This window comes from Eucyclogobius newberryi, unplaced genomic scaffold, assembly GCF_026437365.1.
Source record: "Eucyclogobius newberryi isolate DKJ021-1_F unplaced genomic scaffold, fEucNew1.0.hap1 SCAF_1, whole genome shotgun sequence".
Classification (NCBI taxonomy): domain Eukaryota; kingdom Metazoa; phylum Chordata; class Actinopteri; order Gobiiformes; family Gobiidae; genus Eucyclogobius; species Eucyclogobius newberryi.
In genome coordinates this window covers 1,574,533-1,599,135 of record NW_027315723.1, presented here as the reverse complement: position 1 = coordinate 1,599,135, position 24,603 = coordinate 1,574,533, and the positions used below count along the sequence as shown (strand labels likewise).

Sequence of the window (24,603 nt, the reverse complement as noted above, 5' to 3'; positions counted from 1 at the left end):
GTATTAATCTGTTTTTGTAATTTTTTTTGTACTTTGTTTTACTCTCGGATCTGTTTTGAATATTTCTTGTGATATTTTGCTAAAGTTACATTTACTGGTGTCTGTAGGAGGACATTGTTTGTTTTTTATAACACACTCGAGATAACCATAATCAGAAGGCAGAAGGCCACTGCAGAGAAGAGCCCACTTATTTCACTAGCTAAAGCAATTTAAACATTGTCTTGTAGTCTAGTTTTGCCTGGGGTAAAAATAGTCTTAGCGAGTGGTGGACCCTAGACTAAAGAAGAGTGGAAGGTACGATTTAGCATAACACAGACGTGTGATTTTGACTTAACGTACGGTTACAAAATGGGGAAAAATCAATCGAAGTGTGTAAAAATTCCTGAGACACCAGTAATGTTGATAATGTCAAACAAGTATGGGGAGGAGTGTTTAGAATGCTTGCCGATTTGGACTGAAAAATATGGGTTCCCAGTGGGAGGGTCTTTAAGCATGAGTCAAATTGCAAAACTTAAAACAAACTTAGAGGAAGCACAAGAGAAGCTGTTAAAATCTAAAAATGTATCAAGTGAATCGGTTAAGTGGGTGCGGAAACACGAGAAGTGGGTAAAAGTGTGGGAGACGGAAGCTGAGTCACGTGAGCGAAAGAGACTATGTAAACAATTGACTGTGAAGGTTGAATGTGAGGAAGAAGGAGAGAGTCGAAAACCGCCGCAATATTCACATACTGCTGCCAACCCTTATCGCACAGCAGACACCAGCACACACACGGCTGGTGCGCGCCCACGCACACACGCACTCACACTCACACCGCCACAACTGGGAGAACGGATCACTTCGTCTATGCCTTCTCTTTATCCAGATTTGACCGCTCTTTCTGCGGCGCTGCTCGACACCGACCTGGACGCCTACCCCAGCGGTCGACCCCACCCAAACCCACCACCAGAACTCGAGGAGGACGGAGCCACAGGGGGCATCGAGCCAACGCAAGTAAAATACAAAAAACCCAAACCTGCTCAAGTAGAAAAGGACTGGACTAAACTTCTACGGACAGGACAAGATATTGGACCACACATGTCCTTGCCAATGGTGGAGGTGGCAGGCCCGGAGGGACAGATGTTTGTTTATAGACCCTGGAGCCCAGAAGAGGTCCTGGCCAACTCCAAAGCCCTGCCTGATCCAGTGCCCAATGGGACTACATTTGCTAGAGAATTCGAAGAATTTTGCCAAGAGCTAAGACCTTCCGGGTTAGAATGTAGAAAAATTTTACTATCTGCTCTGAGGACTAGCGATTTTGCAAAAATTAAAGGAGCCATTCCACCTAATGACATGCGGGCCGACAAACCAGTCTATGAACACAATGTGGGATACATTGCGGCTATAAAGGGGCTGAATACGGCCATCACTGAGGCCTTTCCAATCAAATATGACCCTGAAGCCCTCCTGGGGTGTAAACAAAAGCCAGACGAGACCACAGACGACTATTTTCATAGATTCTCCGTTCTGTATAAAGAAAAGAGTGACATGGTAGACACACCGGGCTCAGCATATGAAGAAAGCCTTTGTCGGGCCCTCTGCCCTGGCATCCTTCCAGACATTTTTGCCAAAGTGGAAAAGTTGTATATTGGTGGACTTGACCAGCCCAAGCTCGATGACCTGCGCAGATATGCACGTCATGCGCAAAAGCTTATCTCAAAGACACAAAAAAAAAAAGGAAGAGAAACGGGCTACGGAACAAGACGAGGCCACACTGACGCTTTTTTCCGGTAGACCAGATGGGCATCACCAACGCGGCCGTGGGCGTGGGCGTGGGAGACGAGAACAACGTAGGGGGGCGTGTTTCACATGTGGACAGTTCGGACACTTTGCCAGAGATTGCACAGCTGCACTACAGCAGCCCGGACCTTATGTTAACGATCAACTTCCCACAGCAAATCACGCACCGACCCCCCACGTACCCAGACCACAAGATTTTCTCCCCACTATGCAGCCTGGACCTTACTATGCTAACGGACAACTGCCCATGGCTAATCATGGACTCAGATCACAACAAGCTCTGCCCACTCAACCATGTTTAGCTCTTCCAGCTCCTGGACATTATGGGGGGTCGGATTGACTGGCGGGGGCGGAAGGGGGCAGGTCCGAGCACGCAGCAGAGACGACTGGCTCAACGACACACGCACCGGAACAACACCCACAACAACGCCTGCAAGAGGGTAACATGCACCTGGCACAACTCACACACGCAATCACCTATCTTGAGGCATGTGCAGTGGTACCGGAGGGTACCTATTCTAAAATTAGTCAAGCTAAAGCTAAATTTCCAGAGTACCAATTGAACGTTAACGGGGAAAAAAATGATTTTTTGGTGGATTCAGGGGCTACAAATTCAGTGATTAAATGTTCTGCACTAACGAAAAACCTCGGCTGGGGGGTCGTTACACATTTTCATTATCAGCTTCTGGGGAGACAACGAAGGAGCATTTCACATCTCCTTTAACATGTTTTGATGTCGGTGGTCACTCGTTCAAACATTCATTTCTCTATTCCCCTTTGTGTCCAGTGAACTTGATAGGACGGGATCTGATGTGTCGATTAGGAGTTGGCCTTATCTCCACATCAGACGGCCTGCAGGTCACAAATAACAGAGAATTGGTACATGGTTTAAATTTTCTGGCAGAGCGTACAGAGGCTCCTGAATATGACTATTTTTGGAAATTGTCCCCAAATTCCTCAATTCAGTTAATTTCATTAGCCTATGAGAAAGTGACACACAATGAGAATGTTGATTTCAAGGATGTGAGAGAATTGCAGTGCTCGTTTTGTTTGCCCACAGATGCAACAGAAATAGAATGTGATTTTGATGCTTGTTGGAATGAATGCTGTGAGGACTTTTTAAAGACGGAACATTTATTCTGGGGTAGAGACTTTTCTGTTGTCTCCGTGTCACTCCCCGATTCACTTAAAAACTTTAGCCTGTCAAAGTCGAATCTGTACGTAGCATTATCAAAACCAAAGAATGCTAATTGGGGGGAGGTACAGGATTTTGTCCATCAGTGTTTTATAGCGGCGGACTGGGATAGTGTTCCAAACTCTAATGTGACATTTTCACGGTCTTCGGGCGCATGGCGGGTGTGTTTACAGTCGCCTCTGCATTCCTTTCGCTGTGTTTCCACTGATAAGAGATACGCTGCTCCGGGAGCGGATTGTTTTTTATCTCAGGCGGGGGCAGAGGCGATACCGGAACTAAGAGAGGTGGGGGTTGACCTGTGGGCTAAGAGTCCAACCGATGTCGGCCTGATTCGAGGTTGTCAGCCCGTGGTGATCACCCCGAAATCTGACGCTCGCCCCTGTAGACCACAATATCCTCTGCGCCCAGAGGCGGTTGAAGGTATTACTCCGGTGTTTGAAGCCCTGAGGGAGGCGGGAGTAATAGTTCCTTGTAAATCGGGGGGGGTACGGAGCCCCATATTTCCGGTTAAAAAACAAAGCGAATCTGGGGTACCAGAGAAATGGAGGTTTACAAACGATTTGAAAGCAGTAAACGAAGCTGTTCAACCTGTCGTTGCTGTGGTGCCAAACCCATACACTATCTTATCTCAGATTCCTCCAGAGGCAAGATATTTCACAGTTGTGGATCTAGCTAATGCTTTTTTCTCTGTTCCCGTTCACCAGGATTCGCAGTTTTGGTTTGCTTTTGAGTTTCAGAATCGACTCTGGACTCTCACAAGGCTGTGTCAGGGGTTCGTGCATTCTCCAACATGGTACAATGCAGCGCTGCGAGATTCATTGGCTCCCTTGCGACTGGCACCAGGTAGCTGCCTGCTACAATATGTGGATGACATATTGTTGTGCTCGCAAACCGAGGACCAATGTAAACAAGATACGGTGACCTTACTCAAACATTTGCATGCAGAAGGCCACAAGGCCAGTCTCTCAAAATTGCAATATGTTAAAGAGGAAGTAATATTTCTGGGTCATGTGATATCTAAAAATGGCAAAAGCATTACGACGAAGCGCGTTTCAGCCATTCAGAATATTCCGAAACCAATAACTAAGAAACAATTGATGTCATTTCTAGGAATGTGTTCATATTGTCGACAGTTCATTCCAAATTATTCTGTAATGGAGTCTCCTTTAGGTGCACTAATCCATGGAAAAGGCCTTAGGACTAATGACAAACTGACATGGACAGAGGAAGCAGACAAAGCTTTCTGTGAGTTGAAAATGGCTTTACAGAAGCCTCCAACTCTGGGGTTACCTGACCCAACAAGACCTTTCACACAGACTGTTGACGAACGCAACGGCTGCATGACTTCTGTCCTCTTACAGGCGCACGGGGGCTGCCTGCGACCTGTGGTTTTTTTCTCTGCTAAGCTGGACCCCGTTGCAGCCGGCATGCCACGATGTCTACGCGCGGTGGCGGCTGCTGAAAAAGCAGTCTTGGCCTCGCGTGATCTGGTGGGCTATGCTGAGCTAACACTGCTTGTGCCACATGCTGTCTCTCTGATCCTGCTGGAACAGAAAACTTCACACCTTTCTGCTTCCCGATGGCTCAGGTACAACACAGTTTTGCTTGAATTACCTAACGTCACAGTAAAACGATGCACACAGCTTAACCCTGCCACCCTCTTGCCCACCCCTGAAGAGGGCGAAGCTCACTGTTGCATTTCTACAATCGAACAGGTGTGCACCCCGAGACCGGATCTGAAAGAGGAGCCACTTGTTAACTCTGACTTGGTTTTTTATGTAGATGGATCAGCATCTCGAGACACCAACACGGGACAGAACCGTGTTGGCTTTGCAGTATGCTCTGAGTGGGATGTGGCGGCCTCAGGCCCACTGCCCTCTCATTTCTCTGCACAGACTGCAGAATTGGTGGCTCTGACAGTCGCATGCACATTGGCGAAGGGTCAGTCCGTCACAATTTTCACAGACTCTCGCTATGCGTTTGGTGTATGCCACGACTGGGCGGGGTTGTGGCGACACAGGAACTTTTTGAAATCGGATGGTAAGCCTATTCTGAACTGCACGCAAGTTGGGGAACTCCTGACGGCGATCTTGCTCCCATCTGATATTGCTATATGCAAATGTCAAGCTCATACTAACAGAACTGACCCAATTTCACAGGGAAACAGCAGAGCGGACAAGGCAGCCAAGGCCGCATCTTATCTCTGCAGACAAGAGCAAAATTAATGTTTTGTGTCTAATAACACTTCTCTTCCAGAGTCCTTATCAACCATGCAGGAATTCTCCACGTCAGAGGAAATCTCTGTGTGGAAGAAGGCGGGGGCTGAGAAGTGTGATGGCATTTGGGTTGGGCCTAACAAAAAATCCGTTTACCTAAACATTTTTTCAGGCAGATGGCGCTGATCTCACATGGACGCGACGACTCAATGCTAGCTTACTGTAAAGAATTGGATGACCTGTTGTCCTCAATTTCTGCACAGGTGAAAGCCGCTCTCCCAAAGGCAGCAGAAGCTGTCCTCCACAACTTCAAACCAGGTGACTGGATCTTGATCCGAGAGCCGAGGAGGAAAAGGTGGTGTTCCAAAAGGTGGATTGGCCCGGTCCAGGTCCTCCTCATCACTCACACCGCAGTGAAAGTCGCAGAACGGGGCACCTGGGTTCACGCATCTCACTGCCGAGCCATCTTCAGCACACCTGCGGAGATCAACGACAACGCGGGTGTCGGTCCACTCGTGGGTCGGACACAAGGGGCAACCATTGAGGACGTCGTGGGACCTTTTTGCAACGATCTCAAGTTCGAGAAAGTCGGGGTCCGAGCAGGTCGTAAACCTCGAAAGGCACCAGAGCCCACTGATCGAGTGCTCCGAGCACGGGGCACGTTGCCAAAACCCGGCGCGGTTTAAAGCTCCACGTTCTTCTGCATCGTCTGGTAATATCTACACAAATACTGTCTTCATCGTCTTCATGATTCCTGAGGCTCACCCGGCTCCTCCTGGGGGGAGGAGTCCCCCGGAGCGTCAGAGCTCTAAATGGTATCTGACCGACAGAAAAGTCGAGCTCAACATCAGGTTGCTGAACTATAGAATAATGATTTATGCACTGGGTCTGTCAATAGTTCTGGCGTTGGGAATAATATGGTTTATCACTCTGCCTAGCTGGATGTGGCCCACAGAGAAAACAGAGTAGACCGTAACACTCGTACACTGCACTATGACGACACATCCAAGATCGAGTCTCTCACAGACACTTATAACCATTCCACCGTCTATACACTAAACTATTGGTATCGATATGCTAAATATGTAGCCGACAGTCACAAGCGGAGAGATTGTTATGTATGTACACACATGCCCATGGCAACCAACTCTCCACACGTGCTCCCTCTCCCTGTGCCTAATTTATCCAACATGTTACCTGGCACTCTAATTTCTAGAGATAATGTTAAACTTCTGAGTAGGATAGTTTGGTCTGCGTGGAGAGCGGTGATTCCTCTTCTCCCACGCAAGATTAAGTTCCGACCTCAGATTCACATCAGACCTCCTAAAAATGTAAAACTAGACGCGGGTGCACTTTACTAAGAGGGAGCTGCTGTACCTACATTCCTGCTAATGATGAGGATGGGGGTGCGATCCAACAGGGACTCGCAAATTTGACCAGACTCCGTAATCTCATGGAATCTGAAACTGTCACTGCCACTCACCCTTTTTCTGTGTTAGGATGGGCTCTTACTTCCTGGCGTGACGTACTCATACATGTTGGCATTATTGTAGGGGTAATCTTGATTCTGTTTTCTTGTGTTCTCCCATGTTTGTTCAAAGCGATTGGTAAAATGGTTTCTGCTCAATATGTGTCTGTTCAGGTTCCAGGGCCAGATAGAGACGCGTCTAAGCAAGACACAGGCGACATTAGTGATTCAGATGATGATTCAATCATCAAGGGAATGAGACCTTAAGCCAGTAACGGCATAAACAAGAGCGGAGGCAAATAAAACTTTAACAGTTTTATTAATTTCTTTTAAACGGTTTTTAAAATCACTGATTCAAAGGGAAATTGTAATGACTTAAATTAAGACAAGAGATGGACTGAAATCTTTATTTTGATGAAATTAATCGAGCATTTTTTTTTTCCTTCCAGAAGTCAGCATCAGCCTGTCCGTCCTGAGCCCCATTCACAGGGGAATTCCTCCAGGTTTCTACTTTTATCCCAAAGTGGTTTTGTAGTTTTCTCCTACTCAGGTTTTCTACTTTTATCCCAAAGAGGTTTGGTAGTTTTTTCCTGGCCGGTGGAGGGGGTCTCGGGACGGGGGAGCTGGGGTTAACTTTATTAATATTTTTTATTAATTATTTTATCTATTTTTTATTATTATTATTATTATTATTTTATTTCTAATTTCAAGGGTTCAATTTTATTAATTAGTGTTTTTAATCATTCAATTTGTCATTTTTATTATTATTATTATTTTTTTATTTATCTAATTATTGTTATTATTCATTTTTTGTTGTGTTATTAATTATTAATTAATATTTTCTCTGATTGGTAATTGATTGATGATATGATATTAAACAGGGGTTTAAGATAATCAAAAGAGTGGTATTGTAATGGCAGAAAATGGGTCATGTCATGTCATTCTAATGTTGTTTTAGGCCATGACATGTCACGGAATTAATATCTTTGTTGTTCTCCTGTGCAGATGGGATAAGAATATGAGGTCCTGATTATACTGAATATCTACTGTCCGGCGCCTCTTAATCATCAATTAATGCGTCAGGACCGGATTCGGTGTGGAAATGGTCTTAGATTAAACCTCTGAAGAGAGAGCTGGAACCGTCACGGACGTGATAGTCTGGTCTATCTCTTTTTGAGCTGATTTGGGTTGTGATTATGTTATGTTTGTTACCACCTATAAAAGGTGTACTTTGTAACTTGTAAAGTTAGGTAGGGACAGAACGAACTTGTCTTAGGGAAAGTGAGGGTGTTTATCCACTGTGCACGTGAATAAACTTCCACCTTTTGAGAGAGACCGAGAGACTCTGTTTCTGCTTCAAGTTATTGCCTGGTTACTCTTTACTTGATCATTGTTTACAGGAAACTGCCGTAACAGAAGTCAGAGCTGCAGAAGGTCAGAGCTGCAGGAGGTCAGAGCTGCAGGAGGTCAGAGCTGCAGAAGGTCAGAGCTGCAGGAGGTCAGAGCTGCAGGAGGTCAGAGCTGCAGGAGGTCAGAGCTGCAGGAGGTCAGAGCTGCAGGAGGTCAGAGCTGCAGGAGGTCAGAGCTGCAGAAGGTCAGAGCTGCAGAAGGTCAGAGCTGCAGAAGGTCAGAGCTGCAGGAGGTCAGAGCTGCAGAAGGTCAGAGCTGCAGAAGGTCAGAGCTGCAGAAGGTCAGAGCTGCAGGAAGTCAGAGCTGCAGAAGGTCAGAGCTGCAGGAGGTCAGAGCTGCAGGAGGTCAGAGCTGCAGGAGGGTCAGTACATCTAAGAGTTCTTCTAGATGAAGATAAAGAACGTGCCCAGTTTTGTGTGGAGGTTTCCTGTGTGATCTCCTCCTGCTCCTCCTCCTGATCCTCCTCCTGCTCGTCCTCCTGATCCTCCTCCTGCTCTTCATGATCTTCCGCGTCTGGCACAAAGTCCAGGTCCTCCTCGGCGTCGCTTCTGTTCAAGCGCTTCCTCTTACGACCACGCCCTGAAAAACACACAGTTCCTCAGATGACCACCAACATCTCCTCTGACCATCTCCCTCAGCAGCAGCTCCGGCCGTGTCACGTCTGTACCACGTCCAACTCAGTTAAACAGAGGAGGGGAGGGCATCTGACCTCGGGGCCCTCTGGGGGCCGTCTGTGCTGGTTCTTTCAGGGGCCTCTCACAATCTCCGTTGGCCTGGTTTGGTCGGTCGTTGTCGAGTTGGAGCTCGTCTTTGGCCAAACTGTGGAGGTACTTCAGAGCTCTGGGACAAAGCACAACAACACATGTAAGCCACGTTTCAACTGGCCCCGGCCCCGGCCCCGCCCCCAGACCAGTTTGCATCCAGAGGCTGCGACGAGAGCCAATGATGTCACCCAATGGCTAAAGGTCAATCTGAGCGAGTCACAGAAAGATGTTTAGTAATCCCAGTGTGTGTGTGAGGGGCGTGGCTAAAGCTAGTGTGTGTGAGGGGCGTGGCTAAAGCTAGTGTGTGTGAGGGGCGTGGCTAAAGCTAGTGTGTGTGAGGGGCGTGGCTAAAGCTAGTGTGTGTGAGGGGCGTGGCTAAAGCTAGTGTGTGTGAGGGGCGTGACTAAAGCTAGCGTGTGTGAGGGGCGTGGCTAAAGCTAGTGTGTGTGAAGGGCGTGGCTAAAGCTAGTGTGTGTGAGGGGCGTGGCTAAAGCTAGTGTGTGTGAGGGGCGTGGCTAAAGCTAGTGTGTGTGAGGGGCATGGCTAAAGCTAGCGTGTGTGAGGGGCGTGGCTAAAGCCTCTAAGCCACGTTTGAACCGCTCTTTATGTCGTGCTAATGCTAATGCTAACGTTAAGACGCATTATGAGCTGGAAATATCAGATTGTGGCTCTAGACAAAGCGAGTGCCGTGCGGCCATAAACAGGAAACAGTTGTTGCTAACGTGCTTTGCTAGCTTTGTGTTGCTAACGTGCTTTGCTAGCTTTGTGTTGCTAACGTGCTTTGCTAGCTTTGTGTTGCTAACGTGCTTTGCTAGCTTTGTGTTGCTAACATGCTTTGCTAGCTTTGTGTTGCTAACGTGCTACGCTAGCTTTGTGTTGCTGACGTGCTATGCTAGCTTTGTGTTGCTAAGGCTCCACATAGTCGTTAGTATCAGTGGAAACACGGCGCTTTGGAGTTGAGACACATGATTCTTTTGTGTTTCTGCTTTTTGCCTCTTGTTTTGGCCTGAGTCTGCGTTCTCTCTCTCGTCCAATCATCTGGCTGTGCTGTGAAGCTCCTCCCCCTGAGCTAAATCCGGACCTGGTGATATAGATGTTTGGTCATGTCGTAGTTGTGCTACTCACGCTTTTGCTGCTCCTCTTTTGGGGCGTGCTCCAGTCGTCTCCTCTGGCTCCTTTACTTCCTCCTCCTTCTCCTCCTCTTCTTCTTTCTTCCTCCTTATGTACTTCCGTTTGGGCTTTGGCGTCTCGTTTTCAGGCGCTTCTTCACCGTTCTGACCTGCGGCTGCACTGGTTTTCCCTGGAGTTTTCCTGCCTGGGGTCTTTTTGCGCCCTGGTCTGCCGACTCTCCTCTTCGGAGTCTGTTTGGACACGTCCTCCTCGGCCTTCTCTTCTCCGTCTGTGGCTGCATGAGGCTGGACTTTTGGAGATGCCACGCTCCTTCTGGATCTTTTCCTCGGCAAAGTTTGTCCGTCGTAAACTTGGCTCACTTGGTAATCCTCATATCTGGGATTTTTCTTGCGCTGCCTTCCTCGTGAACTGGGAGAGAGTTCCAAAGGCTCTGGAGCCTCTTCTGGCTCTGAAAGAAACACATCAAAGGAAAACTTTATTGCACACTAGATCCAACACTAGATCCAACACTAGATCCAACGCTGGATCCAACGCTGGATCCAACACTGGATCCAACACTAGATCCAACGCTGGATCCAACGCTGGATCCAACACTGGATCCAACGCTGGATCCAACACTGGATCCAACACTAGATCCAACGCTGGATCCAACGCTGGATCCAACGCTGGATCCAACGCTGGATCCAACACTAAATCCAACGCTGGATCCAACGCTGGATCCAACACTGGATCCAACACTAGATCCAACGCTGGATCCAACGCTGGATCCAACGCTGGATCCAACGCTGGATCCAACGCTGGATCCAACGCTGGATCCAACGCTGGATCCAACACTAAATCCAACACTAGATCCAACATGTATTTAGGCCAAACCAGGTTTAAAATGAGAATAACACATGAATAATGTAGTTCTAGTTTGGGCCGGACAATATTCAAACATTTAGAGTCTCGTGATATTCAGACGATGTCGATCCAACAGAAGAAATGTCTTCAAACACGTCTCTATATGTGTAACGAGGTTTAATCATCAGACAAATGTCAATAAAAAGAATCACAAAGTTCAGAAATTTGAAAAATATATATAAATAAAACATTATTTTTTAATTTAAAAGAAAAAAAATATTTTAAGGCTGCCCCAAATAAATTGTCTATTTGCTGTAACCCGAGTCAACATTTTTCAAGTGGCTCAGACGGTAGGCAAATTCTTATTTTTTTTACTTTGAAGGCAAAAAAAAAAGATCAAAATTTGGTCATTTTTTTGAGTCGGAGTGACCACCAGGGGTCAGGCTTCTACAGTCCAGGGGTCAGGCTTCAACAGTCCAGGGGTCAGGCTTCAACAGTCCAGGGGTCAGGCTTCAACAGTCCAGGGGTCAGGCTTCAACAGTCCAGGGGTCAGGATTCTACAGTCCAGGGGTCAGGCTTCAACAGTCCAGGGGTCAGGCTTCAACAGTCCAGGGGTCAGGCTTCTACAGTCCAGGGGTCAGGCTTCTACAGTCCAGGGGTCAGGCTTCTTCAGTCCAGGGGTCAGAGGCTTCAACAGTCCAGGGGTCAGAGGCTTCAACAGTCCAGGGGTCAGGCTTCAACAGTCCAGGGGTCAGGCTTCTACAGTCCAGGGGTCAGGCTTCTACAGTCCAGGGGTCAGGCTTCTACAGTCCAGGGGTCAGGCTTCTTCAGTCCAGGGGTCAGAGGCTTCAACAGTCCAGGGGTCAGAGGCTTCAACAGTCCAGGGGTTAGAGGCTTCAACAGTCCAGGGGTCAGGCTTCTACAGTCCAGGGGTTAGAGGCTTCAACAGTCCAGGGGTCAGGCTTCTTCAGTCCAGGGGTCAGGCTTCTTCAGTCCAGGGGTCAGGCTTCTTCAGTCCAGGGGTCAGGCTTCTTCAGTCCAGGGGTCAGGCTTCTACAGTCCAGGGGTCAGAGGCTTCTACAGTCCAGGGGTCAGAGGCTTCAACAGTCAATGACGGAAAACGTCTCCATCAACCCGATCGGGAGACGAAATCTCACGATTTTAAGATATTTCAATCGACCTTTTGTACGCCGTTATCCTTTATTTTGGGAGCTGAGGGAACATGAGGGGGACACAGGCGCCGCCATGTTTGTTGTGATGACGCTGCTGGGCGTGTTTCAATCCCAGAATGCATTTGCTTAAGTCAAATTTCACACCCAGACAGAGGGTGACATTACTATGGACATGTCAGTAGCGCCGACAAGGACAAACCAACTTATAAAAAGCAATGTGACGACTCCTACGCGCGATCTGTTTTATTATAGACGCATGTGGAGGACTGAAAATGAAGATTATCAGTCTGTCATCAGTCCTTTGAGACGAAAGATAGGTTTACCAGCGTGATAAAAATATTTCACTAAAACCAGTCGGTGAGTCTGCGAAATAATTGCAAAATAAAAGATTTTGACGTTTTTTCAACAAAATGCTGATTTTTTTTTTTCAGTCGGCTAGTTTCACACCGGGTTGGTCGGGTTGCGGCAGCCTAATCTGCTCTTTTTTGGAAAATGTTTTACTTATTATATATATAAGTAAAACATAGTGACGGCCCTTGAGGGCCCCTTGGCTCTGCTGCTCGTACAATGAACGGTGATGATGTCATACATACTTTCTGATTGGCTTTGATCTATGATAGATAAAAAGGGGGCGTACCTGGAGCAGAGTGGGCGGCGTCCTTTGACTGAGGCATTGTTTGCATTTTGGCAGAAAAACTCCTTAAAAACTCTTTGACTTTGATGCGACTCAATCTGAAACGACACATTATTTATCACATGATTATGACGTTTTGTTCTAAACTTCAATTCATCAATTTTGCAATTTAAATGTTTTTTTTATTTTCTCAGTTGAAATAAATAAAACACCTTTAAATCAAACCCTGTCATTCAACAGTTTCATTTCAGAGTGACATTTGCAGTGAGTCGTTTAATAAAACCAGATTCACTCAGAATACACTCTGAACATTTTACACTTTATTTTTCACTCGGAATTTTCAAACCAAGAAATAATGTAAACTGTAAAAACGACTGGAATGTAAAATCCAAACAAAGTGAAACAAATGATCTTCCACTTTCTCCACCAACAAGTTATATAAATAATATATATATACATACACACGTTTAATGAAATGATTTAGAGCCAAATATAAAAGCAGCATAAAACTGAAACGCAAGAAAAACACTATAAATACAAATAAATAAATAAAAGCATAAGAATAAAGTCTGGCGGTAATGTAACGCTTCACTTTGTTACCAACCGCCATAAAACAACATAAAAAGAGTTACTGACACTTTATGTCTGTACTCTGATTCATTCTTGCGTCTCATGTGTATTTTGATGTGTGCGGGACATAAATTGAAGTTAAAATGTCGTTTGTTGGAGTCAAAGTGACGCAATGACCCAGTCTGACGTCATCACAGTGACAGTGACAGCAATGACCCAAACCGCCTTTAGATACATCACATTTTACCATGTTTGACCGTAATATTATCACTTTACATCGACCTACGACACATCGCGGCATCACGTCACACGCAGCATCATTTAAACGTATATTCGGCTTCACATTTAAGTGCTAAAAGTCTCTTTTTTAACTTAAACACGGTTGTTATTGTCATAGCTGAAGCCACGCGTCTAAGCTAACGATGCTAACTCATGCTAACGCGCTAAACGTGAGCTTTGTGCGACTCGTGGTTGTTCTTAAAGTTGTTTCATCAAGTGTTTCCACGCCGCGCTCTTTATAAACTCACCGCGCGGGAAATGGCAGCTTCTTTCTCCGTGGCGGAGTCGGGAACGCGCCGCACAGATCCCGGGTCTGGAGCCGGGGCTCAGGAGCTGCGGGATCGAGTCCCGAACCGAGCCGCGCTCCGCCGCACGCGCGTCTGCGGGAGCGCGAGCCGTGGACGGGGAGCTCACGGTCCGAACATCGCGACCGAGCGGGACCGGGACGAGTTTGTGTTGCGTTTTTGCGTTTAAAAATCACCGAATGTCGCACAGGACGCGCGCTAGCCCGCCATGTCACCGCACACCGCCCCTGCTGGACGCGGCGGGAACTGCAGCTTTTATTCTGCAGCGGGAAAAACCGAGTCAAATTTAAACCTTTAAACACATTTTCTATATTAAAACAGGACATTTGGTGATATCGATCCTGAACGAACATGTGGTATTGATATCGCGGGCTGCTGTATCGATATGTGTTTCCGAGAAGACTTTTGGGCAGTTGCTCTTTAGGAAACTTCACATTTTTCTTCATTTCTTTCTGTCCACAAAATGAAACATTGAATATTATATAAGTTATAAACGCCTGTTCATTTAAAACAAAAAACTACAATCCACTTCCTCTCAGTCAGATCAAACATTCTGGGATGAAGTTCTCCATCAACAAAATAATCATAATTAAAGGAAAACTCACAAAATGCTGGAGTCATTTTAAATGTATTACAAGTCCTTAAATGTGGCTCCAGCTTCACTCCTGTTGTTTACCCCGTGTGTTGTTTACCCCTGTTTACCCCGTGTGTCGTTTACCCCTGTTTACCCCGTGTGTCGTTTACCCCTGTTTACCCCGTGTGTCGTTTACCCCTGTTGTTTACCCCGTGTGTCGTTTACCCCTGTTGTTTACCCCGTGTGTCGTTTACCCCTGTTGTTTACCCCGTGTGTCGTTTACCCCTGTTGTTTACCCCGTGTGTCGTTTACCCCTGTTGTTTACCCCGTGTGTCGTTTACCCCTGTTTACCCCGTGTGTCGTTTACCCCTGTTGTTTACCCCGTGTGTCGTTTACCCCTGTTGTTTACCCCGTGTGTCGTTTACCCCTGTTGTTTACCCCGTGTGTCGTTTACTCCTGTTGTTTACCCCGTGTGTTGTTTACTCCTGGAAATGAAAACGCAGAGACTTGGACAAATCCATATGTGAATCTTTTACTAATTGAAACATTTCAAACGTGAACAACAATAAACACGTGGAACATACTTAGAAAAGACAGTAAACAACAACAAAGTAAATAACAGTCCGTCGTGAGTCGCACCTGAACTTTCACCTCTTTGTGACCTTCAAATCGGCTTCAATTTATTTTGTTTTGTGGAAGAAAAAGAGCAGAATCTGAGGAAAACAAAGTCCCTGACGTCACTGTTTGTGTCAATCGTACGTTTATTAAAGACTTAAACCAGGTCAAAGGTCAAAGGTCAAATCTGAAGAGTTCATTTACAAAAACGTAAGAAGAGAAAACACTTGAGGCTCGAGGCGTTTGCGATCGACACTTTAGTTTGACATTAACGCGGTTCCGTTCATCACGTCTTTTACTGGTAAGATCTGTGGAAAACGTGCGTCTCGTTCTGGCGCTTTCTCTCGGGGCGATCGCCGTCCAAGCCGCACCATGTGACCGCTCGTCTCCATGGAGATGCTACTTGAGATGAAAGTGTTTACAAGCTCCTCCTCTTCCCCTTCTCTGGCACCTCCTCTTCCCCTTCTCTGGCTCCTCCTCTTCCCCTTCTCTGGCTCCTCCTCTTCCCCTTCTCTGGCTCCTCCTCTTCCCCTTCTCTGGCTCCTCCTCTTCCCCTTCTCTGGCTCCTCCTCTTCCCCTTCTCTGGCTCCTCTTCCCCTTCTCTGGCCCCTCCTCTTCTCATCACAAAAACGCGCTTCGGACACGTTTTGTTCCGTCGCGTGCAGAAGGCGTGGTCAATATCTAGTGGATCAATCTAACAAGCATGAACCCCGCCCCCCGCGTGAGGGGCCAACGCCTACAGAGCTACACGCCCACACCAGAGCTACACTTCATTTATATCCCCGTGGTAATTCCCTCTTCTGCCAGTGGATGGAGCGCTAACACACATCCTGACGAGGGAACGCCTGACAGAGAAAGTCGTGTGCAAACATTTAAAAGGTCCCATATCAGGCCATTGTTCTACCCTAAAGGTATATTTGATCATAAGTATTGTACAACACCCATAACATAAGGGGGCGTGTCACAGGTAAAGAGTAACAACAGGGGGCGTGTCACAGGTAAAGAGTAACAACAGGGGGCGTGTCACAGGTACAGAGTAACAACAGGGGGCGTGTCACAGGTACAGAGTAACAACAGGGGGCGTGTCACAGGTACAGAGTAACAACAGGGGGCGTGTCAGAGGTACAGAGTAACAACAGGGGGCGTGTCAGAGGTACAGAGTAACAACAGGGGGCGTGTCAGAGGTACAGAGTAACAACAGGGGGCGTGTCAGAGGTACAGAGTAACAACAGGGGGCGTGTCAGAGGTACAGAGTAACAACAGGGGGCGTGTCAGAGGTACAGAGTAACAACAGGGGGCGTGTCAGAGGTACAGAGTAACATAAGGGGGCGTGTCACAGGTACAGGTGCTTCCTGGAGGAGGGGCTAATACAGCAGTAGTCCGTCTGCTCGTCCGAGGAGAAGGAGAGAGACTGTTCTAGAGCTGGAGACGCAGCCAATCAAAAACACTTTGGGCACAAATATGAGGCACCAACAGCACTAAAGCTCGAAAGAGGCCACATGGCGGGATATGGGACCTTTAAAGTTCTAAAACAAGATAAAGACGAGGAGGATTATTTTGTTTCACACATGATCCGTGTCAACGCTCGACATTTGGATTCATCACTAAGTAAATGTAGAGTCGTTCCTAATACAAATGATGCATAATATCTCTCCTTTAACATCTCCGTGGAGACGAGCAGGTGTCGGACCTCCACCAGAAAAGTTCCACAGTGCGTCTTTAAGCACAGTTCTAAGATGGCTGCCTCCTCACGATCTCCACCGACTCCAGCATCCGCCTCTTTTCATCCCAGATCTGCCGCTCCAGCTCGGGCCCCGAGAAGCCGCTGGGGCCACCGTCGTCGCCCCTGGCATCGCCCCTGTCGCCGTCACCCCTGTCGTACTCGTAGCCGCACCGCGCCGCGCCGCCCTGCCTGGCCGCATGCTCCTCTGGCTCCGCCCCCCTCGCCGCCGCCTGCCTCTCGGCCCAGAGCGACTGCTGCAGGGGCGTGTAGAGCTCGGGGCCGTCCTGGTGGTGGGGATGCAGCGCCTGGTTCTGAGCCTGGTTCTGGGCCTGGTTCTGGGCCTGGTTCAGGTTCTGGACCTGGTTCTGGTAGCTCTGCGCTGCGATGTGGTGCAGAGGCGCCAGTAGCTGGTGCGGGCACGGCGAGTGCCATTGCTGCTGCTGCTGCTCAGTCTGATGCCAGTCTTTAGGAGTCAGGATCTTTAAGTGTTTTTTGTTGGTGACAAACCATTCCTGAGAAATGAATCTGTTTAGTACAGAAACAAGACGGGGACTAAACGAGGACAAAACTAGGACTAAAAAAGGACTAAACGAGGACTAAACTAGGACTGAACTAGGTCTAAACCAGGACTAAACGAGGTCTAAACTGGGACTAAACCAGGACTAAACTAGGGCTAAACTAGGTCTAAACTAGGTGTAAACCAGGACTAAACCACAAGACTAAACTAGGTCTAAACTGGGGCTCAACTATGACTAAACTAGGACTAGAGTAGGACTAAACTAGGACTAAAATGGGACTAAACTAGGACTAAAGCGGGAGCTTTGTTACCTGTGAGTGGACAGAGTTGATGTGATATTTGACTCCACTTTCAGAATTGAACTCTTTGTTGCAGATCAGACAGCGATATTTCCCAGCCGCAAAATCGCCCTGAAAGCAGCACAGAAACATCCAATCACCATGACGACGCAGAGTTCAAAGACGCAGAAGGTCACAGGTCACTTACCTTGGTGCACAGTCCCAGGTGAGACTTGAGTCCGGACACGCTGGTGTAGATGCAGCCACAGCCCTCAAACACACATTTGAACTGATTTAAAACACTAAAGGCTCTAATCGCACACATTTGAACTGATTTAAAACACTAAAGGCTCTAATCGCACACATTTGAACTGATTTAAAACACTAAAGGCTCTAATCGCACACATTTGAACTGATTTAAAACACTAAAGGCTCTAATCGCACAGTATAAGTACCGGGTTTGGACACTGGACCTTCCTGTACATCTTCATCTCACTCCTCCATTTCTTCAGGACGTCCTGACTGAAGGAGGGCAAACCAGGGCGGGCGTACTGCAGCTGGAGGCACAAGGGCGTCCGTGTTGTTCAGTGTCATGTTCAGTGGCGGTGGCAGAGTGGTTAGCGCAGAGTGGTTAGCCTCACCTTGTGGTCCTCCGGCACCAGGTCCGACTGGAACTTCCGCTTGCTCCAGTCTTTGGGCAGCTCGATCTGGGCGATTTGTGCCATCTGGATGTTTGCGGCCTGAGCAGAAGCTCTCTTCACCCGACCACAGGCCGAGGTCTCTGGGGTCACGTCATCGAGGGGCGGGGTCTGCTGCTCCAAGTCCTCCGGAGCCTGGACACAACAATGACAGGCGTGTTGCAGGCGTGTTGCAGGCGTGTTGCAGGCGTGTTGCAGGCGTGTTGCAGGCGTGTTGCAGGCGTGTTGCAGGCGTGTTGCAGGCGTGTTGGGCTCTCACCGGCGCGTGCTCGTTGCGGATGTGGTACTCCAGCCCGGCCTTGGACTTGTAGGTCTTGCCGCAGTGAGAACAGCTCAGCACCAGCTTCTCCAGCTCGTCCTGCTGTTTCCCACACGTCCTCATGTGGTAACAGTATCCCATAACACTGGTGAAGCCAGCACTACAGCCCTGCAACATGGAGAACATCAGAGCTCCACACACACATCAGAGCTCCACACACACATCAGAGCTCCACACACACATCAGAGCTCCACACACAGAACATCAGAGCTCCACACACACATCAGAGCTCCACACACAGAACATCAGAGCTCCACACACACATCAGAGCTCCACACACAGAACATCAGAGCTCCACACACAGAACATCAGAGCTCAGACCTCTGTGGAGCACTTGAGTTTGCCCAGGCGCTTCAGGATCTTCCTCAGCTTCTCTTTCGTGCCTCGCTCGTCCAGGTCTGTGGCGTCTGACGAGGGCTGAGAGGAGAACACACGACACCTTCAGACGTTTGATTCATGTCCAGCGTGAACGCAGAACACCCCAGCGGGACGTCCGGATCGTTCAGGCCAAAACACAATCCAAAAAATGAATTAAAGTGACGTATGACAAGATTTTAGGATGTTCTAATGTTGACTTTATTTGGTAAATTTATACCTGTCGTACAAATACATGATAGTATTACATCAATCGCGCAGGTAGTAAATGACAGGAAGTGACATCACACCAGGGACACTCATACAGGAAGTGACGTCACACCGGGGACGCTCATACAGGAAGTGACGTCACACCAGGGACACTCATACAGGAAGTGACGTCACACCGCGGACGCACATACAGGAAGTGACGTCACACCGCGGACGCACATACAGGAAGTGACATCACACTGGGGACGCTCATACAGGAAGTGACATCACACTGGGGACACTCATACAGGAAGTGACGTTACACCAGGGACTCTCATACAGGAAGTGACGTCACACCAGGGACACTCATACAGGAAGTGACATCACACCAGGGACACTCATACAGGAAGTGACATCACACCAGGGACACTCATACAGGAAGACAGGAAGTGACATCACACCAGGGACACTCATACAGGAAGTGACATCACACCAGGGACACTCATACAGGAAGTGACATCACACCAGGGACACTCATACAGGAAGTGACATCACACCAGGGACACTCATACAGGAAGTGACATCACACCAGGGACACTCATACAGGAAGTGACATCACACCAGGGACGCTCAGTCCATCCCAAGTTTATGCAGAATTTAGACATTACTTTTTTTACTCTAAACATTAATTCAACCAAATAAAGTCGCTCTCATATATATTTGTTTGTCAAATTGTCCCGGTGGTTTCAAGCTGAAATTACAAATATAAAAATGATACATGTTTTTTTTGTTGAAAATCCTTTTCAACAACATTGTAAATATATTAACTACATTTTAGTTCAATTAGTATTTTCTCTTTCATAAGTTCAGTTTGGTAAAGCTGCTCGAAACGTTGAGGAATAAAAATGTGTTCAAGATTTTTCGCGGTCTCGACGATTGTAACGACTCAAAGAAAAGCGAATGAGGAGATGAACTGAAAGAGTCTGACCAGGAGGCTGTGGTCGGCCATGATGTGGTACTTCATGCCCGTGTTGGTCTTCAGCTGCTTCCCACAGTGAGGACACGTGTACGGCTCCTGGACAAACAAACAACACTTGAATCTGACTCGTAACATCACAAACACTTCTGAGTCTGACTCCGTAACAGATGGATTGTGGTTAAGGTTAGTGTAATAGTTTAGTTTCTGACCGCTCTGCAGCTGTCCATGTGCTTCTTCAGCCCCTCCACAGTTTTACGGCTCACACTTTTACATCGAGGACATGTGACTCGGCCTTTATCTGCGATCGTCGTCTGCCACTGCTCCTCCTGACTCCCTGAAGACCAGAACAGAGTCAAACACATCAAAACCAGGTCTAAAGCAGGACTAAACCGGCTTTAGTCCCGGTTTAGTCTCAGTAAAAGGGCAAACAAGTTTAAGGGTCTGGGTCTGGGTCTGGGTCTGGACCTGGAGCGTAGACCAGTGGCTCCTTCCTCCCCAGAGCAGGAGAGGGTTTGGGCTGAGGACGGTAGTGGAGTCCAGAGGGTCCAGCGATGGGCTCAGGTTCTGATTCAGTTTGAAGTCCAGGTCCAGGAGCGGGTCCAGGAGCGGGTCCAGAAGATGGTCCAGGAGCGGGTCCAGAAGATGGTCCAGGAGTTGGTCCAGACGATGGTCCAGGAGCTGGTCCAGACGATGGTCCAGGAGCTGGTCCAGACGATGGTCCAGGAGCTGGTCCAGACGATGGTCCAGGAGCTGGTCCAGTCACAACAGCATTGGGACCTGAAAAACAAAGATGTGGGATAAAATCCAGTGTCTGTGACGTGTCATGACGACTTCTGTCCAAGTGCAATTCAAATATGAAGTTTATGATTTCTTGTTTCCATTAAGACTGGCGCCTCAGTGACTTTGGGCCTTAGGTGTGTTGACACTGGACAGGGCCAGTCTCAGGGTTCACACAGACACATTCACTGTCTTTACCTCAGACACATTCACTGTCTTTACCTCACAGACACATTCACTGTCTTTACCTCACAGAACCATTCACTCTGTCTTTACCTCACAGACACATTCACTGTCTTTACCTCACAGACACATTCACTGTCTTTACCTCACAGACACATTCACTCTGTCTTTACCTCAGACACATTCACTCTGTCTTTACCTCAGACACATTCACTCTGTCTTTACCTCACAGACACATTCACTGTCTTTACCTCACAGACACATTCACTGTCTTTACCTCACAGACACATTCACTCTGTCTTTACCTCACAGACACATTCACTGTCTTTACCTCACAGACACATTCACTCCGTCTTTACCTCAGACACATTCACTGTCTTTACCTCACAGACACATTCACTCTGTCTTTACCTCAGACACATTCACTGTCTTTACCTCAGGCACATTCACTCTGTCTTTACCTCAGGCACATTCACTCTGTCTTTACCTCACAGACACATTCACTGTCTTTACCTCAGACACATTCACTCTGTCTTTACCTCACAGACACATTCACTGTCTTTACCTCAGACACATTCACTCTGTCTTTACCTCACAGACACATTCACTGTCTTTACCTCAGACACATTCACTCTGTCTTTACCTCAGACAGATCGAGGGAGCTACAGCTCATGTGGCTATAAAGTCCTGTCTTTGAAAACTTGCGAGGTCTCTGGTTTTTCAACATAAAAGCTCCAGCATTGACCACCCGCAGGTCTGGAGAGTTAAACACGTACCGTTGCTGATGACAGGAGGCCTGTTGCTCCACTGCTGCTCCCTCCAGCGCTCGTCTCGCTCTGGGGCCTGAGTCCAGCCTCGCTCGGGTCCCTGGAGTCCTTGCTCTAGACCCGCTCCACTGCTCGGTCCTGGCTGTGGCTGGAAATTTGTTCCATATCCTTGTCTTCCTCCGTCTAGTGAAGTCGCAGTCACGAACGTTAGAATTGGCTCTGTGATCACTAACAGTGTTATAACAGTGGAATAATAAGTTATAGTAACATTATAACACTTAGACAACAATCACATCTTTGGAGGTGAATAACGGCATTACTTTCTGCGGTATAAACTTTTCTTTTTTCCTTTTGCTTATTGCTTACTTAAACTCGTTGCTTTTTGTAGACTAATAATATCTAGAGTCTCATTTGACTTACACACATACAAATGTCCCTTGACCTTAACGTATTATTACTTATTCATTAAATCTCAGTCATGTGATCTGGCTCCTTCACAATAAGGTGTAAATCTACAGATAGAGTGTATTTATACAGCGCTTTTCCACCTTCAAGGCAGTCGAAGCACTTTACAGGAAATGTGGAGGAAGTGTCTTCTAAGGACACAATGGCATTTCCTCTAGCGCCCCCGTGTGGCACCTGGTGTTCCCGCGGTCTCCAAGTACTAACCAGGTCTTTCCCTTCTTCAGAGAGTCAGACTTTTATTGTGTAAGAGCCACAGGAAGCGGAGCGTGAGAGGTTCTGACTGGACCGAGCTTTAAACACAGAGACACAACACGAGGAGGTGGACACGCCATCATCACGTGACACGCCTCATCAAGTGACACGCCTCATCACGTGACACGCCTCATCAAGTGACACGGCTCATCAAGTGACACGCCTCATCAAGTGACACGGCTCATCACGTGACACGGCTCATCACGTGACACGCCTCCATCACGTGACACGTGGACCGCCAGACTCCGTACCTCCGTCCCGGTTGGTGCCCCAGGCCTGGACTTTGCGGCCGCCCCAGGAGTCTCTGCCGGGGCCCCAGGGGTCTGCGCCGCGGTCCTGGCCACAGTTCCAGCCCTGGTCCCTGTGCGGGCCGGTCCCCTGCAGGACCAGAGGCGGCGGCGGGATCATGAAGCCGGGCGCCGCGCCGTTAGACAGAGGCGCCGACGACATGACGGAGCAGGTGCCGGACGTGTAGTCGATGGTCGTTAACGGGAGCCTCGCGTGGGCCTCAAATCTGCAACAGAAGCACAACGCGGGGTTAAAACTGTACGGACATCACAGAAACGACATTGACAGAGATTGGTGAGACTGGAGGAGTCACAGTAAACAAATGGAAAGCGCAATCTGAATAAACACAATTAACGCATCGCGAACGCTGCCATTTGTGAAGACTAAAAACAGAATCTAGATGGCAGTGTGTAGCTTTATGCGACGGCAGTGTGTAGCTTTGTGAGACTGTGGTGTGTAGCTTTGTGAGACTGTGGTGTGTAGCTTTGTGAGACTGTGGTGTGTAGCTTTGTGTTGTCTTTTAACAGCCTGATAAAAGACTGAAGATGGAGATTATCCAGGGTGACTTCAACGTTCATACGGATCATCGATATGTCGCTTTGTAAATAAATACGACAGAAAATACAAATTACAAATTCCATTATTGAAAACATAAATCACAAATCAAACCGCAATAAAGACTGGACAAAAATGAATATCTTGAGAATGATATGAAGTAAAAAAAACATCTTTAAACATGTTTGTGCGGGTTTAATGTTTAATGAGCTGTTTTTGTTGCATTTTTCACTTTAAACAAAGAGTTTTGACACTTTTATCAGTCAGAGTTTTATGGTCCCACGTCACTGACAAATACCTTTTTGTTCCGTTCATTTGATTCATTGGATCGTCATTCTGGAGAAGAGATTTTAGATTTAGTGCCGATGAAAACAACACACAATTAAATGATTATTTCTTTGTCTTCTCCCCCCCAAACCATCTCGAATAATGAATTGTCCAGAATCATCTTCAGCTGGAATAAAAGACAGATTGTACCTTCAGATCGCAGACTCTTTGCGTCTCTTGAACGACTGCGTGGAAAGAAACGACAGGTTAGATTTGAAAAAACAGGTTGATTTTGACGACATGACGTGAACTCGCCTGGACACTGGATGCTTTTCTTCTTGATGGGCAGATACAGAGGCAGCATGTCCATCTCGAGGACCGGAAGGTTTTAACGCTCGCTAAAAACACCAGAGACAAAACGTTTGAATCGGGACAAAAAGGAGGATATCCTCAAATCCTGAATAAAAACGACGCGCTGTAGTTTAGATCCGTCGCAGTGTTTTTTGTCAATTTGCGTTCTGTGAACTCTGAATGAAATCCTACCATTAAAACATATCTTAACTCCGGTCAAACATTTAAAATATATGTTATAATGATAATAATATATATGTTTTTCTCAAATCATGCAGCCAAAATGTCAAAAAAGAACACACATTTTCATCAGTAATACACTTCCGACGCCATATTTTTATATTTTATTCTTTGAAGAATTTCTTATTTTATTCTGAAGTATTTTAGAAAAAGGAAGTGCCGTTTCCCGTCGAGCGTTCACTTTATTATATTTATGTCTGAATCAGAGACAAAGACTTTAGTTTGTCTCCAAAGGTCCAGAAAGAGAGAAAGTTTAGTAACAAAACTTATTTTGACATTTAAATATATTTTTTAGGAGTGCAAAATGCGGGCCAAAACTACAAACATAATATTTTAATGAACAGACCGTTTAAATGTTCTAAATCTCAGAATGAAGGAAACTGGAGGCAAATCAAAGTGGAATAGAACCTTTTACAGATGAACTGAGT

General features: G+C 47.2%; 2 protein-coding genes and 1 long non-coding RNA gene across 3 annotated transcripts in view; 1 reads left to right on the top strand and 2 right to left on the bottom strand.

Moving 5' to 3' along the window:
• The window catches only part of gtf3c2 (general transcription factor IIIC, polypeptide 2, beta), a 39,969-nt gene extending 25,997 nt beyond the window's left edge, over positions 1–13,972 (bottom strand). The window contains exons 1-5 of the mRNA XM_072440161.1: positions 13,707–13,972; positions 12,613–12,707; positions 9,955–10,408; positions 8,775–8,905; positions 8,472–8,644 (exon numbers count right to left, since the gene is read on the bottom strand). Coding sequence (XP_072296262.1) covers positions 8,472–8,644; positions 8,775–8,905; positions 9,955–10,408; positions 12,613–12,658 — 804 coding nt within the window. The 5' untranslated portion in view covers positions 12,659–12,707; positions 13,707–13,972. The remainder of the gene's footprint in view (positions 1–8,471; positions 8,645–8,774; positions 8,906–9,954; positions 10,409–12,612; positions 12,708–13,706) is intronic.
• LOC140356021 (uncharacterized) overlaps positions 1–24,603 on the top strand; it is a 355,422-nt gene that overhangs the window by 298,801 nt on the left and 32,018 nt on the right. The gene's annotated exons all lie outside the window — the stretch shown is intronic.
• Positions 14,905–23,862, bottom strand: znf512 (zinc finger protein 512). The gene is made up of 14 exons (XM_072463862.1): positions 23,795–23,862; positions 23,616–23,653; positions 22,726–22,988; positions 21,767–21,940; positions 20,496–20,807; positions 20,240–20,364; positions 20,040–20,126; positions 18,809–18,904; positions 18,428–18,595; positions 18,112–18,303; positions 17,926–18,027; positions 17,679–17,741; positions 17,504–17,602; positions 14,905–17,187 (listed from the first exon to the last, which is right to left on the bottom strand). Exons 2-14 carry the CDS (start codon positions 23,639–23,641, stop codon positions 16,684–16,686), a joined length of 2,211 nt encoding a protein of 736 aa, XP_072319963.1. The 5' UTR covers positions 23,642–23,653; positions 23,795–23,862; the 3' UTR covers positions 14,905–16,683.

Excerpts from the sequence above, each read along its gene's own strand:
- znf512 (XM_072463862.1), bottom strand. The coding sequence starts at position 23,641 with ATGAATCAAATGAACGGAACAAAAAG. Across the intron at positions 18,304-18,427 it reads TCCGCAACGAGCACGCGCCG|GCTCCGGAGGACTTGGAGCA; the intron begins GTGAGAGCCCAA and ends TGTTGTGTCCAG. Across the intron at positions 18,028-18,111 it reads TGGTGCCGGAGGACCACAAG|CTGCAGTACGCCCGCCCTGG; the intron begins GTGAGGCTAACC and ends TTGTGCCTCCAG.